At 38.9% G+C, this 18,286-nt stretch overlaps 1 protein-coding gene across 2 annotated transcripts in view; it reads right to left on the bottom strand.

Annotated features, from left to right (window-relative positions):
* KNDC1 (kinase non-catalytic C-lobe domain containing 1) overlaps positions 1-18,286 on the bottom strand; it is a 118,897-nt gene that overhangs the window by 7,358 nt on the left and 93,253 nt on the right. For both annotated transcript variants that reach the window (XM_060768688.2, XM_067465753.1), the window contains exons 19-26: positions 18,141-18,238; positions 16,134-16,351; positions 13,835-13,948; positions 13,157-13,304; positions 12,734-12,916; positions 9,097-9,288; positions 7,257-7,339; positions 3,127-3,277 (exon numbers count right to left, since the gene is read on the bottom strand). In XM_060768688.2, coding sequence (XP_060624671.2) covers positions 3,127-3,277; positions 7,257-7,339; positions 9,097-9,288; positions 12,734-12,916; positions 13,157-13,304; positions 13,835-13,948; positions 16,134-16,351; positions 18,141-18,238 — 1,187 coding nt within the window. The remainder of the gene's footprint in view (positions 1-3,126; positions 3,278-7,256; positions 7,340-9,096; positions 9,289-12,733; positions 12,917-13,156; positions 13,305-13,834; positions 13,949-16,133; positions 16,352-18,140; positions 18,239-18,286) is intronic.

Here is an 18,286-nt window from a genome sequence, read left to right on the forward strand (position 1 = left end):
CCATGAGGTCTCTTCCAACTCTATGATCCTACGATTCTAATGTGTAATGCTATGAAAGTGACATGACAAAGAATTCTCTCTGCTCTAATGGAAGTACAGACCTGGAAGGCAGGTAATGCTGAGACCATACCTTCACCCTGGATATAAATTTATGGACTATCAAAGCATCCCAGGAAAACAAAGTGTACACGTGTACAGGTAATCTGCTTTAGTATACTGTATCAGGGATTTTGAGCTGTCGAACTGCAAGTTGGACAGAGCTTTAGGAAGATTAGCCCTAATGTCTTTGGGGTGCAACAGCTGAAGGATTTCCACTGTCCTCCTTTGAGTTCTGAAATAGTATCTTTTTTTAAAGATATGCTGCATGGCATTTCCCCCTTTCTTTGGTAATTTAAGGTGTTCTAGTGTATCTTTCAACTGGCACCCCAATGGTTACAGTGGCAAAGAACAGCAAAAACATCACATGAGTCTTTTGTTGCTATTTGTCATCCTGTCAGCTATGAGGCTGAGCGAAGGAAGATTGATGCTTTTGAACTGTGATGCTGGAAGAAAGTTCTGAGAGTGCCTTGGACTGCGAGAAGATCCAACCCGTCCATACTTGAGGAAATAAAGCCCGACTGCTCATTGGAGGAAAGGATATTAGAAACAAAGATGAAGTACTTTGGCCACATCATGAGGAGATAGGAAAGCTTAGAGAAGACAATGATGCTGGGGGAAATAGAAGGAAAAAGGAAGAGAGGCTGACCAAGGGCAAGATGGATGGATGGCATCCTTGAAGTGACTGGATTAACTCTGAAGGAGCTGGGGGTGGTGACAGCCGACAGGGAACTCTGGCGTGGGCTAGTCCATGAGGTCACGAAGAGTCGGAAACAACTGAATGAATGAACAGCAACAACAGCTATGACTTATGGGCATCCCATGAATAAGAGATCTCTTATGTCTGAAGTCTTTGTATAGTCATCTTCACTTACTAATGGGTGTTTAGACTTGATTTGTTCTAAGACCCTTTTATTTGTCTTTTTAGAGCTCCGTAGTATCGACAAAACAATTCTCCAGCATCATATTTCAACTGAATTGATTCTGGGTTGCTGTGAGTTTTCCAGCCTGTTTGGCCATGTTCCAGGAGCATTCTTAGCTGATGCATTGCCTGCATCTGTGGCAAGCACCCTAGAGGTTTGTACAGACCCACCAAGAAAATTCAACAAATGCTATGTTCAGCAAAGGAATCTCTGCAGGAGTCTACCATATACCATGCAGCTGTGGACAAGTCTACATAAGGACCACGAAACACAGTGCCCAAACACAAATCAAAGGCTCCTTCTTTGGAGGCTTTTAAACAGAGGCTGGATGGCCATATGTCGGGGGTGCTTTGATTGTGATTTTCCTGCTTCTTGGCAGGGGTTGGACTGGATGGCACATGAAGTCTCTTTCAACTCAATAATTATATGAAAGAACATGAAAGGCACTGAAGACTAATTCAACCAGATAAGTCAACTATAGCAGAGAACTTGATGAACCAACCTGGACACATAATATTGTCTGAGAACACAGAAATGCTGGACTACTCTGACAACGGTCATGTCACACTGTACAGAGAAGCCATTGAAATCCACAAGAATGTGGATAATTTCAACAGAAAGGAGAAAACCATGAAAAGGTTACCACTATTTTAAAAACAAACAAACAACCAGAATCAAGACAGTAAATGAAAAACACCACTCCGCAACAGGGGAATTCCAGGGGAATAGAGTGCCAGTTAACAACTCCCAAACAAAGGATGCCTCCAGGCAACAACACTGATTGACTTTGCAGCTGCAAGGCTACTCAATGCTAATTAAGTTTGCCAACTGCAACATTTACACTTGCTTCAAACAGACAAAGGGTTCTTTTCCCCAACCCTGGATAGTCTACAGATAGATAGGAGGGTTGAATGAAAAGTAATGCCTCCACCTTCGTTATTTGGGTTTGGGGGGGAATATTTTAATAAATCAAATGGAGAAATAATCCTTATAATGTGCTCTTTAACTACCACTATTCACTTTTCCACATAATCACCAGACAATTGGATACATTTCTGCCAATGATGCACAAGTTTCTGAAGCCATCATGGAAGAAGTCAACACTCTGTTTCTGCAACCAGCATCTCACATTTCTCTCATCCTGGGTACCCATTGTGCACAGGTCTTCCGATAGCCCAGCAAAGCAATAATGTGACCCACACATTCTTGTGAAATGCTGATTTTGCTTGAAATTTCTCTCTGGGTGATAAGATAATCGTCCTGAATCAATCTGTCAAACTTTTGCTTGTGAAACTCAGTAGTTGCTGTCACAAGACGTCCAACTCTTTTGTTTGTCACACAAGTCAGATGTTCCCACCTCAACATCTTTAAGCTTATTCGCTCAATGATGCACAGTACTCACATCAACACAATCACCACAAACAGCTTGCATTCCCTGATGCATCTCCTTTGGGGTGACATCTTCTGTTGTCAAGAATTCAATGACTGCACGTTGCTTAAGTCGCACTGACCAACCGTCTGCACAGGGTTCCATACTTCTCACTTTATCAACACAACTTTTCAATGCTAAGGCTTCCTGCCAAAATGGAACTGTAGAGAAGAGTTTACTGAACAAGCCAGTACCTGCCGCATGCAAGTACTGCCATCTGTTGAGGAGTTACAAAGGTGGAGGCATTACTTTTCATTCAACCCTCGTAGGTAGGTAGACAGGTAGACACATACACACACACACTCCACTTGCCTAATTTCCAACAGACCTCTGAACAAACCTCTGAGGATGCTTGCCACAGATGCAGGTGAAACGTCACCTTGCAGATGACCAATTCTCTCACAACAGAGGCAACTTGCAATATATTCTCAAGCTGCTCCTGACATGATAAAAACAAAACAAAACATAGTCCTGGAAAGAAAAACCCTCTAGAAAGCTATTTGCATTTAAAGGGAAGCAAGGAATCACCCTTCCCTCGGATGTCACACCCAGCAAGGCCACTGGAGCTACTCTGCCCCACAAAGAGAATATATATATATATATTGTATGCTTGGGAGATGTTATTTTTATATTATAAATAGATAGAACCACACACAGAAGGGAAAAGGGATTGCAAACCTTAGAACTGTAGCTTGTTACAATTTCAGCTGCAACCCAGGTACTGACATTGTCTGCATATTTCAAAAGCTGCAAGAGGTAATCATCTTGGACACAGTTTTCGACAAAAAGATTATAGATTTGAGTAGGCAAGAGTTCCGCAGAAGTAACTCTGTAAAAGACAAGCATCTCCAACATTTCAGTATAATTACAACCAGGCAAAGGCTCACAGACGTCACTGTGAAGAAATAATAAGAATGTTGGGAAATCACCTCCAACTGGAGTTATTTCCTGAAAGAAAGATCTATACTTAAAAAAGTGAAGGGACACATATTAAACCAAACATTTTTTCTCCAGACTGAGAAAAGGCAATTAGAAGAATAAGCACAAGATTTCTCAGAATTTTACCAACTTCTGGTCTCAAAGAGAACCTTATTAAGCTTACATGATCTGATCTGCAACATATAGTTCAGCAGGAGATGTGGTCTTTCTAGACCTCTTCATGCCAGACATTAATACTTGTTGGAAATAGCAACCTTCTTCAAGTCTCTACTCATTACTTGTTATGTATATAATTCAGATTACTTAAAAGGTAAAGGTTTTCCCCTGACATTAAGTCCAGTCGTGTCCGAATCTGGGGGTTGGTGCCCATCTCCATTTCTAAGCTGAAGAGCTGGTGTTGTTTGTAAACACCTCCAAAGTCATGTGGCCAGCATAACTGCATGGAGTGCCGTTACCTTACCGCCGGAGTGGTACCTATTGATCTACTCACATTTGCATGTTTTCGAACTGCTAGGTTGGCAGAAGCTGGGACTGACAGAGGAAGCTCACGCCGCTCTTTGGATTTGAACCTGCGACCTTTTGGTCAACAAGTTTAGCAGCTCAGCAGTTTAAGTCACTGCGCCACTGGGGGCTCCCAGTGGCTCAATGCTATGGGACTTCTAGTTCGACAAGGTATTTCACCTCCTCTGCCCAAGAGCCACGGTGCCTCACTAAGTGTTGTTGTTGTTGTTGTTGTTGCTGCTGCTGCTGCTGCTCCTCATCTCCATTTCTAAGCCAAAGAGCCGGCGTTGTCTGTAGACACCTACAAGATCATGTGGCCAGCATGACTGCATGGAGAGCCTTTAACTTCCCACCAGAGCAGTACCTATTGATCTACTCACATTTGCATGTTTTCGAACTGCTAGGTTGGCAGAGGCTGGGGCTGACAGCGGAAGCTCACACCGCTCCCTGGATTTGAACCTGTGACCTTTCGGTCAACAAGTTTAGCAGCTCAGCGGTTTAACATACTACACCACCGGGGGCTCCTATTACTTACTGTATTGTAAATGTATGTATTGGGATATTTTCCTTAACTCTATGTCGTGGGAGAGACTGCAGACCATGTGATCAGATCTGGGTTGTTCAGGATTCATACTCCATTTTAGAAGCAGTATGCTTTCAGAAGCCATTAGACTTTCAATGTAGAAACAGTACAGTTGATATGCCAGTAGAAACAGTATGCCTTATAAGTCTTTAGAGAACATGAGACTCTATTAGACTCTCAGACCAGAGAGATGTTTTAGACTTTGGACTGCTGATTATTAGAAAGATGCCCTATGTAATTTGCACAGAGAAACTGCTTCAAATTCTATCTGTAACTGGATTGATAAGCAATCTACCTGTATGCTGAATACATGAAGTTTGTGAGTAAACTTTTAAAGAAGTTTACATATTTTTGGTCTCTTGAGAGCGCTAAGATGTTTTAAGGGAGCATAGATGTTTTTTAGGCAACTGAAATAATACATATAATTTTCTGCTGTATATGTGTGTGTGTGTATGTTTGTGGATTGGCGTATCTTTGTCCCTAACAGTTCAAAGACATATTTAAGCATATCAGTTTAACAGCTGAGAAACCCAATTGCCTTGCATGAATATTAGTGGATATGTATCACTAAGGTGAAGGTTGACTCAAGCGAGTTTTTAACTCTTCTCAGGGAGAGGATTTTCCCAAAATGGTGATGAATGTCATTTTCCAAAAGATTATGGAGATTTCAATTTCCTAAAAGGTTATGACATCATCCCCCCCCCCCCCCCCCCAGAAATACTAGCCTTAAAAAATAACACTCTCCTTATCTCTTTTGTAATCCCTTTTGTTCTCTTGTTTCTGTTCTCTAGGAAACTCCACAGAAGAAACAATCAAGAACAGATAATTACTGCTCAACAAAGAATTCTCCCAGGCAGTAACAAGGCACAACTAAGAACTGTCAGGCCATCAAATGCTAATCAAGGTGGCCACTTGAAACATTCACACCTCGCTCCAACAGACAAGAGTTCTTTCTCTCATCCTGGACTTTCCACAGATATTCCTAGTTTGCAACAGATCTCACAACCCCTGAGGATGCCTGCCATCTCTAAAAGGAGATAATGCTTTTAGAACATGGCCATACAGCCTGATAAACCTACAACAACCCACTGTTCTGATATATTGATGAAATTGTACTACTGCAGCTAGAATTAACAACTGGATATAACAGGAGTGATTATTTCATTTATTGTTTCAAATTGTTTCCAGCTTATGTTAATTTATGTTGATCTTATGCCTGGGTAAGATTTGTCCAAAGAGACAGTTTCTATTGCCTTCATTTGAAACTGAGAGTGCATGATTTGCTAAAGGCTACTCAATTGTTTTTTTTTTCCCTGTGGCAAACAGGGATTTAAACATGGACCTAATCTAACTCTCAAACAACTATGTCACACTGACCCTCTTGTTATTTTACTATGTTCTTCTTCTTTCATTGCATCTTTCCCCTGAGATAATACCCCAAATGTCTTCATTTCTGAACATACTGGTCTGGATTTTCACCAGAAAATTCTCCAGAGAAACAACCTACCCATCTTCCCTGTATTTCACAATAAAGGACTTTGGAATTTCATTGTACTAAGGTCAATGTATTTCCTTGTACCTGAAAACATTGCTGTTTACTTATCTGATAAAAAAATCAAATAAATATCTCAGTTGTACCCTGCTCAGCTTGTCTGTTAGATAAGTAGTCTATTGTTCATCTGCACAAGTATTATCAATTCAAACAGGACAGAAAATATAATACTATGTTTTTACACCCACAGGTTCATAACACATCAGGGGAAATTGCCCTGACATTACATTTTAAGAACTGTAACTCCCAGAGTGATGTTTTATCACAGAACTAGATTTCTACTACATGTATTTGACAATAATGGCATTAAAGAATAGGAAAATAAAAGGTCTCTAAGTTTCAACCTCTTGCCATTTAACGATTTCTGAGGGTTTTTTTTAACAGTTCAAAGTTGTTACAAAAATCCACTCAACAAATGTATTATCTTTTACTTTTGGGGTAATTAAAAATAATAAATTCTAGCCAATACAGTGCACTGGGACAAAATATGTGTCTTACTATTTTTCAGTAAGCCATGATATAGGCAAGCTGAATTGACAGACAGGTCAATCCCATGGGGTTTACATGGCACTCGAATACTCAGAAGATCAAAGAAATACTAGAAGTCTACACTAAATCCCAACCATAACCAGTGCATACTTTTTCTATGAACTCTTAGCATAGTGAAATTCCAGTAAGATCAGAAAATACACTACAACCCAACACAAGAATTTATTTTTGTATCCTAGGACTTGAGTGCTCAAGTAAAAAATGCTGGTGGGGCAAAAAGGACATTTGTGAATGTGACTTTTGCGATTTGATTACTCATAGATTGGATTAAAATGTTCTTTTGAGAAATCTTTTGGTTTTCTGCCAGAAGTTAACCATAGACTTGCCCTGGAGGTCTGAAGAGATTCTCTCAAGGAAAAAAAGAGCTGTTTTTATTCAAGGTTTTTCCACTTTTGTGGGGATTTGGCACCCCTAACCTACAGTGGAGGCCTGACTGTATCACAAAATATTTTGTGAAGCAGTCACTGTTATGAGTTAATTTTGTAATAATCATGTGCTTATTTTCAAATGTTGAACATTTAGGACTATATTTAGACTGCAATACCTTGTGCAAGTCTTCCATAATATGTGGAGCTCAGTATATACTAATATCTACAATCAATTTTCTCATAGTGCATAACACAGGCAATCCCACCCCCACCCTGCCCCTCTGAAATTCAATGATCCCAGACAAGGCAAACTTACTTTTGGAGAGGCACACTTTTGTCTTTTACTCCAAGGTATCTTGAATTTAGAAAGTGCACTGGGTGACATTTATGGAACATTTCCTTTAAAAAAAATAACAAAAATATGATAGCATTTGCATACATGATTCTCAAACCCAAATCGGAGAGCCTTATTGGAAAGATGCTTTTGTCTGAAAGATCAAGAAGATTCAGTATGGTATCTTGTCCTTCTCTCTCCCAGGGCCCTTCCAGACATGCCCCATATCCCAGGATCTGATCCCAGGTTTTCTGTTTATCCCAGATTATTTGGCTGTGTGGACACATATAATCCAGTTTAAAGAAGAAAACCTGGGATATAGGGCCTATCTGGAAGGGCCCCCATGCACAAGGCAATGAAGGCTACGATATTGTAGTCTTACAGACACCTGTGAAGATAGCCTTGCCCCAAAGATGTATTTATCACTGGTTAAAATGTCCTATTACATGAAACGAGCAGCCAAGAGCAAAAAGGTGGTTAACCTGGCATATGCTTTCTTTGCCTTAGTTGAAGTAGCTTACCAAAATTAACAATATGACCTTCAATTCTTCATAACAGATCATGGAAAATACAGCTTATTTTATCTTCAAAGAGTTTGACAAACCAGGGATTTTGCCACATGCCGTACTAAGTTAGAGAGTACCTCCACAACATTCTTCCTCTTTTGGCAAAGTAGAGTCAAAAGTGTGAGGTTGTATTACACTGGATGGCTTATGAATATTGTTGCTCAGATTACATCACTTCCCACTTTCAGGTGTTTATCAGGGAGCTTAACAGGTTCTGACCTCAAAATGATTGCTTTTGGAGGCCATCTTTCCAACAAATGAACTCTGCATTCCACATAATAACTGGAATTTCATAATAGTAGCACCACTAATAGCAGTATAAATATTATGCTGTGAATGACTGCCTTGTTGAGAAAATAAGCAGCATTTCCAGTGTTACCTGATATAATAATAATATACAAGGGAGTTCATATATTGTTCTTCATCTATTACTAGCATATTTTAAAGCATGCAACTTATCCTGTTGGGCTAGAAATGTGTATTATTATTATTATTATTATTATTATTATTATTTCAAACATTTGTACCCCGTCCTTCTCAACTCCCGAGGGGGGGGGGGGCGCTCAGGGCAGCTTACACCAGCAACAATTCAATGCCAACACACAACATAACAATAAAACACAATTAAAACATGAAATATAAATAGGCAGTTAAAACATTATTAACAATAATCCAAATTCGATTCAACATTCAGGGACTTAGTCCAAATCCTGTCCATTATCAGTTCACATACATCAACTGCAATTGCTGCTAAGCTTGCTGTCCAAATGCCTGGTACAACAACCACGATTTGAGCTTTTTCCTGAAGGAAAGGAGAGATGGCACTAACCTAATTTCACTGGGGAGTGAATACCACAGACGAGGGGCCACCACCGAGAAGGCCCTGTCTCTCTTTCCCATCAACCGTGTTTGCGAAGAAGGCGGTATCGAGAGCAGGGCCTCCCCAGATGATCTTAAATTCCAAGGTGGATCATAGAGGGAGATGCACTCGGACAAGTAGGCTGGTCCGGAACTGTATAGGGCTTTATAGGCCAAAACCAGCATTTTGAATTGTGCTCGGAACTGGACTGGCAGCCAGTGGAGCTGGATACTACTGACTTTCAGGGCTATATTGCCTTTGAATCATATTATTAAGAAGCTTGATTTGGAAACTTCCCACAAAATGTCTGAGGCTTCACAAGTGTTATCTTTTCAGCACTGAAGAGAAATAGTGATATACCATTGTTTTCAATTAATAAGAAAACAACTTAGTTTACCTGTTCCAACAGTGTCAGCTGACAACAAAGTTGTTGTGCAGTGTATTCTCTTAAGAAATATTCTTCCCCATGGAAGCCTTCTGTTATATTTGTAAAGCATTGTTTTGGTAAAGAGGGTGCAATCATTGGTTGTTTATCTTTTTGGTAAGGCGCAATAGCTTCATTTATTTTTGAGGGTTTCCAGTTAAAGCTCTATACAAGAAAGAGAGGGAGGGAGGGATTAGTCCACATGTAAGTCGATCTAAATATATTCTTATACAATCCATAAATATTACATTTGTGGACCTCAAGTTAGTGTGGATCTTGAATAAATCCCAGAAAGAAGCTGCTAGTAGTGAGGAACAGAAGAGACTGGTGTTATACTAGGTCTGGAATTAGCTCTATATCATTTTTTCTCAACCTTCCTAATTCCGCAACTCCTTAATACAGTTCCTCATGTTGTGGTGACCCCTAACCATAACATTATTTTTGTTGCTTCTTCATAACTGTAATTTTGCTCCTGTTATGAATGATAATGTAAATATCTGATATGTAGGATGTATTTGCATTCACAGGACCAAATTCGGCACAAATACCTGTTACGGCCAAGTTTGAATACTGGTGGAGTTTGGGGAAAATAGACCTTGATGTTTGGGAGTTATAGTTCTTGGGATTTATAGTCCACCTACAATCAAAGAGCATTCTGAACCTCACCAGTGATAGAATTGGGCCAAAATTCCCACACAGAACCCCCATGACCAACAGAAAATACTGTTTTTTCTGATGGTCTTTGTCGACCCCTCTGACACCCCACTTGCAACCCCCAAGTTGAGAAACAATGCTCTATATGAAAGCTAAATTATTACATTTTAGAATAATTCATTTTTCTGAGCTGTTTTCATAGGCTGGCCCCTACACTACACAGTAGTCAAAAACAGTATATATGATACTGGCCAAATCCTAGTGAAGTAACTATTATATCACCTAAAACTAGCAGATTGATCTTCTAGCTATAATACTCATCTGTCATGAATAGAATGAATGGTTTTTTTCAGCATATTCAGCATCATCTGGTATGGATTTAATTTTAATTTATTCACACTTAGACAACCCATTGAAGACTCAACTGCCTGTGGCCATTTATTATTTGTTTCTCTCCCCTGTAAGCCATGTAATCCTTTTACAGGAAGAATGTAACAACAGTAATTAGTACACTAAAGTGTTCTTCTATTATGAGGCCACTAACATTGATGGAGAAGTCTTTAGGGCAGTAAAAAGTCCATTTTCTAACTGGTAAATACAATGTATCTTTAAGACACTTGAAATTGCTTAATTAACTTACGAGAACAATTTTTACAACAGCAGCAGTAGTTTTGTTGTCATGTTTTTCTGCTTGAGGGTATTGCAAATTATGTTATATCTTGGCTACCTGATGTTACCTTGTAGTCTTTGATTCCAATATCTGAACCAATGAAGATATTAAAGGAAGACAGACACATTTAAGTCTTGGAAAGAAACTCAGATCAGCCACAGTTCTTTTTATCAGTTCAGGATTTTAAGATCATTTATATGGTATCACTGGGTTTGGGCCATTTAGAAGCCTGACTGAACTGACAATATACCACAGATGGAAAGTGGGAATATGCTTGATTCGTTAATCATATTAACAAAATGAGGTAATGTCTGATGCTAGTTTGGAGATGTATTGTGCTTTCCAGGATGTGTTTTGCCCATCTATAAAATAAATCAGTTTCTGTACCACTAAGACATTACAGGCATCTTTAATCTAAACAGAGAGGTCCATTATATCCTATACAGTCAGCCCTACACATTTGGAGATTTCAGTTTTGAGGATTTGATCAATATGGGCTAAAAATCTCTAGTCTCTCCAGCATAACTCTATGGACAACTTCCAAACTACAGAGTCATACTGGAAGGCCTAGAGCAGTGGTTCTCAATCTGTGGGTCCCCAGATGTTTTAGCCTTCAGCTCCCAGAAATCCTAACAGCTGGTAAACTGGCTGGAATTTCTGGGAGTTGTAGGCCAAAACACCTGGGGGCCCACAGGTTGAGAACCACTGGCCTAGAGATTCCTGGATAGAACAATTCTCTAGACATTTATAGGCTCTCCAGAATGATTATATTGGAAAATGTCCATGGAATCGCAATGCAGGACCAACAGATTGCTAGAGGAATCTTTGCTATGGTTAAAATTGCTATTATTGTGTATTACAGTTATTGGCATTGTTTTAATTGCTATTATTTTTTATTACTGTTATTGGCATTGAATGAATGCCTGCTATGAAGCTGCCCTGAGTCCCCCTCCGGGGGTGAGAAGGATGGGATACAAATATGTGAAATAATAAATAAATAGTGGTTTTTAAATTCACATTATTGCCACTTTCACAAAGGTCCCCTAACTCCAGTGAATGTGGAGGGATGACTGTGGTAATATGAAGGGAAATTGGCATTCCACTTAGAATTCCAAAATATCTGTTTACTTCAGTGTTTCTCAACCTGGGGGTCACAAGGGGGTGTCAGAGGGGTCACCAAAGATAATTAGAAAACACAGTATTTTCTTGGTCATGGGAGTTCTCTGTGGGAAGTTTGGCCTAATTCTATGGTTGGTGGAGTTCAGAATGCTCTTTGATTGTAGGTGAACTATAAATCCCAACAACTACAACTCCTAAATGTCAAGTCTATTTCCCCCAAACTCCACCAGTGTTCACATTTGTTCATACTGAGTATTCATGCCAAGTTTGGTCCAGATCCATCACTGTTTGAGCCCACAATGCTCTCTGGTTTAGGCGAACTACAACTCCAAAACTCAAGATCAATGTCCACCAGACCCTGCCAATATTGGTCATGGGAGTTCTGTGTTCCAAGTTTGGTTCAATTCCATTGTTGGTGGACTTCAGAATGTTCTTTGATTGTAGGTTAACTATAAATCCCAGCAACTACAACTTCCAAATGACAAAATCAATCCTCCCCAACCTCACCAGTATTCAAATTTGGACATATGGGGTATTTGTGCCAAATTTGGTCCAGTGAATAAAAATACATTCTGCATATCAGATATTTACATTACGAGTCATAACTGTAGCAAAATTACAGTTATGACGTAACAATGAAAATATTGTTATGGTTGGGGGTCACCACAACACGAAGAACTGTATTAAGGGGTCGTGGTATTAGGAAGGTTGAGAAACACTGGTTTACTTGGTGCCCTTGGCAAGGCACTCTCTTAAAGCATTTAGACCTGGCATTTCTTATGTATTTATTTACTGTAAATCAGGCGCGGGCAAACTTTGGCCCTCCAGATGTTTTGGACTGCAATTCCCACAATTCCTAACTGCCCATCGGATGTTAAGAACTGTGGGAGTTGAAGTCCAAAACACCTGGAGGGTCAAAGTTTGCCCATGCCTAATTTAGACTCTTTTGACCTAATCCTTCCTAGAATACACTCTTTGAATTAGTGACAACTTTTAAAGTTAACACTTAGTAGATTCCACTAATTCAATGGGTCTACTCCAATTCGAACTGGCAACTGAATTGAGGTCTTAGCAGTATATCCTCAGATTAAGCTAGGAACACACATAAAAATAATATGGTACATGCCATGTACTACTGTCACAAAGAAAGTGAAAGAGAGGACGAACCTTTCGTAAAATATTTTTTGAGAGCCTCCTGCAAGAAGAGCGTAGAGATTGTGCTTCATCGGGTGTCTCCATTTCTCTCCAGTTTTCCATTTGAAAGCACAGAGAAACACTCTTTTCCTTCCTGGTAGTAATGAGGTCAAGCCACGATAAGAGCCATTTGCTATAGCCACTGAGTGGAACTACCTGCAAAGAGTCCATGATTATATGCTTCTATGGATTTATGTCTTAACATAGCTAAAAGAAATCTTTTTACTATAGTCATTTACAAAAAAAAATTATACAGATCCCTAAAGTCTGTTTCCCTTTTCCCATTTCAATTATATTTAGAGAGAAATTTTCTTATAAGGCTGATCCATTCTTGCATGTCATAATTTACTTTGATTTGACATGCACCTTAAACTTCTTGTCAAAACAGTGAATTACCTTGGAAATGAGGAAGTCTTTTAGAGTACGCATAAAGTCAGGGTTTACTGTAAAGTCTACCGCATGACAGTCTTCAATCCACATCTGCAGAATGGAGAAACTGCGGAAGTGTATTTTGCTAAGCAATGGACAGTTTTCTGGGCTTGAACTGAGAAGAACAGAAAGCTGGTCAGTAAATGGAAATATATGTAAACATCCCAGTAACATTATGTACTTGAAAGAATTATCTAAGATTTTCAGCAAGTGTGTTGTAGTGCTCTGAGCAATGAGCTATGATTTCATAGCCCGGGGTTTAAATTCCTGCTTTCCTCAAAAAAGAGACCTCTGTCTTGTTTGGATTAAGCCTCAGCTTGTTGGCCCTCATCTAGTCCATCACTTATCATTTATCATTTTAAGAACACAAAAAATAAATATATATCTTCTGTTGTTTGAGTTTAATTTTAAAAAACCTTTAGAAATGTGCATATATTTTTATTCAAGATGAGAGTATTCTGTCAAGGACTATATCTTATACTTTAGAATTATAATTCACAATAACATTCCTAAATCACACATAAGCAAATGGATGCTTGGTCTAAAAAATAAACAATAATTTACAATTCCACAGAGACAGGACACCGACAGATCAATACTACTAAACTGAAATGTATCTGATTTCAATCCGACTTTAATACATACCTGGGTAAAGTTAAACTGATTCTATCAAGAAGAAATTGTAAAAGTTCTTCTTGTGAGCAGAAATACCGAAAGGTGAAGAGGAACTGTTGAACATAGCCTTCTAAAAATGCATTTCTGCAGAGTACAAGAGTGGGGAAAAATCAATTTTGCAAACTAAAGTGTGCTGTCTTGGAATCAAGCACAGCAAATACAAAGAAGCAAAAGGAATGGATTCAATTACTGCCTGTCACTTGAGTTCTCATATTTTCTATTTTACTTCCAGAAAGAAACAGAGCCTTTTATTGCAAAAGAGGAGCATAAAAAATCAGTGGGATTACAATTATTTTCTTATTTAGCCCCTCAAGACAAAAAACTCAAGTCAACTCACAAGATTGAAACATGTACAGATAAAACACACACAGGAATCACAGAAATTGTAAAGCTAAAAGAATTAATCAAATTACAGTATTAAAAACTATAGTTTTTTTCCAAAAAATAAAAGCACATTGAAAGCATCAGCTCATTAAAGCACCTTTCTCAAAAGCTGGTCAGTTGCCAAATGTTTGCCTAAATAAAAGACCTTTATCTTGGCAAGAAGTAAATCTGTTGTATTGTCAAAGGCTTTCATGGCCGGAATCACTGGGTTGTTGTAGGGTTTTTTGGGGGCTATATGGCCATGTTCTAGAGCCATTCTCTCCTGACATTTCGCCTGCATCTATGGCAAGCATCCTCAGAGGTAGTGACGTGAGGATACTTGCCATAGATGCAGGCCAAAACGTCAGGAGAGAATTCCTCTAGAACATGGCCATATAGCGCGAAAAAACCTACAACAACCCAGTAAAACTGTTCTCACATGCTCTATATAGCCAGCATGAGTCAACAGTCTAGCTGTGGCCCTCTATAATACTCTCCAAGGGCAATCTCATGTCCAAGAGAAGATGGAACTGAGGCTTCAACTACATTGACCATTTAATACAGTTTCAAACAAGTATTCGAAGAAGTGGCTTCCCTGTGCAGCCGATTCCATAGGAAATCCAGAAACCAGTTTGATGCCCAGATGGTAATTACTAGGGGTGTACAATATTATCGCTACTCTTCATATTTCGTATGAAATTCATTAAATTTGTGCATACGAATCAATATTAGGAGGGAATTAGGAGGAGGGGGGGGGGATTAAAGAATCGAAACACCCACCAATCATTTTTGTTAAGATTCTGTAAATTCGGATGCCTTCTAAGGTCAGTTTAATTTTCAGTATAAACATTAAATAACATTGGTAAAGCCAAGAGGACATAAATCCTGTTTTTCTTTGGACCAATCGCCATAAGGAAGACATTGGGGCAGGACTAGCAAACTTGAATAAGAGACTGAGAAAGCAGCATTTTTAGAAATGTAGTTTGGGAAGGCGAGGCCTCCTGTGGGAGAGAATGCAAAAGGCCCTGCCCTAAACTCCTTTTCCCAGAATACAATGCTCAGCATCAGAAAGCCCTAATGGCAACCAGCTGTTTAGAGTCAGTCTGGTAATAATAAATAAAATTATTGAATCTGCAAAGAGGACTAAAGTAAGTAAGTAATAGTATAAATCTATGCTAAGATGAAGTTTTATGTGGTTGTGTGTCATAAATACAGACATTCAAGGGGATTGCTGTTGCCGCTTTTTGGGGGGATAAATTGTTTTTGTCTAAACTTTCAAAAATCCAGAGATGTGTGAATCTTTTTGAAACTTCCATGGATTGATGCCCTGGTTATCATGTGCATTGTATATACAATTCAAATAGATAGCTCTTGTAGTTCTTTTTAATGTTGTTTATAAAAACTTTGAAAATTGCCCCAAAAATCTGTGGATAAGCTAAACATTCTGAAATTTGGTGGGCTAACATTTTACCCATTATATGGGTTCTCACTGCCAAATAATCTGGGATAAATAGAAAACCTGGAATCAGATCCTGAGATATAGGGTTTGTCTGGAAGGGCCCCTAGGCCCCTTCTACACTGCAATATAAAATCAAGATTATCTACTTTGAACTGGATTATATGGCAGTGTAGATTCATATAATCCAGTTCAAAGCACAAAATGTGGATTATATGGTAGTGCAGAAGGAGTCTTAGAGAGGGTTCTATCTGATATCCTGGGAATCAGTTGCTTGTCAGTGTATAAAACACTGGTTTCAATGGACCAAAGAACTAACCCGATCTCTCTCTGCTCTCCACACAGCATCAACCACATGAACTGACCATAAGTTTAGAATGCCCTTTCATTCCCATGAAGCAGCAGGATAAAGCAGACTTCAGCTCTCACAGATTGTAGACTAAGCTGTACCTGGAGTAGAGATATGCCATTAGCCCAAGTGGTGTTCCAGCTTGTAGATTTCTTGGCTGACTGTTGTTATATTGGGATTTATTATACTGATTTTTATTAATATTATAGAAAAGGAGCATACTGTCCAATGAGCTGATACCCAGTGTTTCATTTCTTGCCATGTTAACCACTTTAAGAAGATTGCATGGTTCAATTCCCCATTTTTCTGTATTTATTATCTGCAACAAAAAGAGACAAGGAAGATGTCTAACCTTCTGACACACAGTCACACGACCATGAAACAGAGATGGCAAGGCTATGTGGATTCATTCTCAAAGGCTCACACTCAATTCCGTGAAACATACTGTAGTACAGTGTGCACTGGGGCTTGGTTTTAGGACCTCCCATGGATACTATATTCAAGTCCCATTATATATATTGGGGTAATACAATGATGTCCCTTATATAAAATGGCAAAATCAAGAATTGCTTTGGGAATTTATTTGAGGGGTGACGAATATTATCAGGTGATAGATGGCAGAATCCACAACTTGACAATATTTATTTATTTACCTCATTTATATCCCACCCTTCTGACCCTGAAGAGACTCAGGGTGGCTTACAACAAAGGCACAATTTGATACCTTGAATACATATAAAAATAAACAACATACGATTTAAAAATCACATAGATAAAACATATCAATTAAATCATTACTTGAAATCACACAATCTGAAAATATAATAATAATAATAATAATAATAATAATAATAATAATCTTTATTTATACCCCGCCACCATCTCCCCAAATGGGACTCGGGTCGGCTTACATGAGGCCAAGCCTAGGAATGCATTACAATACAGTAACAAAAAACATAAGGCAATATCATAATAAAATAAAATAAAATAAAATAAGACAAGCATAAAATATAGCAAAATAATACAATAAAAAATCAAACAAAATCACAAGGAGCAGGCCAGGTTCAACTGTATTTTTCAACTTAAGGCACTGCATGGTAGAAATGGTATACGGGCATGGAGAAATATTGAAAAAAAAAATATCCCAGTCCCCACTCTTAGCTAGGGAAATATATTACTACTTTGGACATTGTCACACTAGAAATAATATCATACGAAAGCTAACTGGCACAATCTGGGAATCACAACCAGACACAGTGAAGACATTTGCCCTTGTGCTTTGCTACCCTGCTGCTGAATACACGTGCCCAGCGTGGAATACATCTCACCACATTAAAACAGTGGATGTGGCTCTTAATGAGACATGCCGCATTATCACAGGATGTCTACACCCTACACCACTGGAGAAATTATACTGTTTAGCTGGTATTGCACCACCTGACATCCGCCGGGAAGTAGCAGCCAACTATGAAAGGATCAAGGCAGTGACATCTCCAGCTAATCCTCTGTTCAGATATCAGTCAGCAAACCAATGCCTTATATCAAGAAACAGCTTTCTAAGATCTATAGAGAAACTTGCAGGAACACCTCAGCAAGTGAGAATCCAAAAGTGGCAGGCAAAAACATGGAACCTCAATGAGTGTCTGATACCAGATGTGAGACTGCTTCCTGGGCACATAGAAGATTGGAAGGCACTGAACAGACTGTGCTCTGGCACCATGAGATGCAGAGCCAATCTTAAGAAATGTGGCTATAAAGTGGAGTCCATGACATATGAGTGTGGAGAAGAGCAAACCACAGACCACTTAGTACAATGCAGCCTGAGCCCTGCCACATGCACAATGGAGGACCTTCTTTGCAGCAACACCAGAGGCACTCCAAGCAGCCATCTTCTGGTCAAAGTACATTTAGTATAATGCCAAGTTTTTAACTTTATGGGTTTAAATACATGATAACTGTATCTTCAAATCACTTCTGACGCGATAAATAAAATAAAATTGTCGTGTAAATGTCTGAATTTTGAAGTATCACATAAATTAAAGATTCTATTTACATTTGCAAAGATACTGATTTCCATTTTTTAAAAAATCAACAAATCAAAGAATTACCTGTAGATACTTCTTTGCCAGTTCAAGAAAATGGGCCCTTGATCTTGTTTCTTCTAATTGCCTCCTCAGTTTAGGCAACATAGTTTTCACTTCAACACCTCAAGATTTAAAAAATGCAATGAGAACCCATTGGTTGTACCAGCACA

Source organism: Anolis sagrei, chromosome 3 (assembly GCF_037176765.1).
Source record: "Anolis sagrei isolate rAnoSag1 chromosome 3, rAnoSag1.mat, whole genome shotgun sequence".
NCBI lineage: Eukaryota > Metazoa > Chordata > Lepidosauria > Squamata > Dactyloidae > Anolis > Anolis sagrei.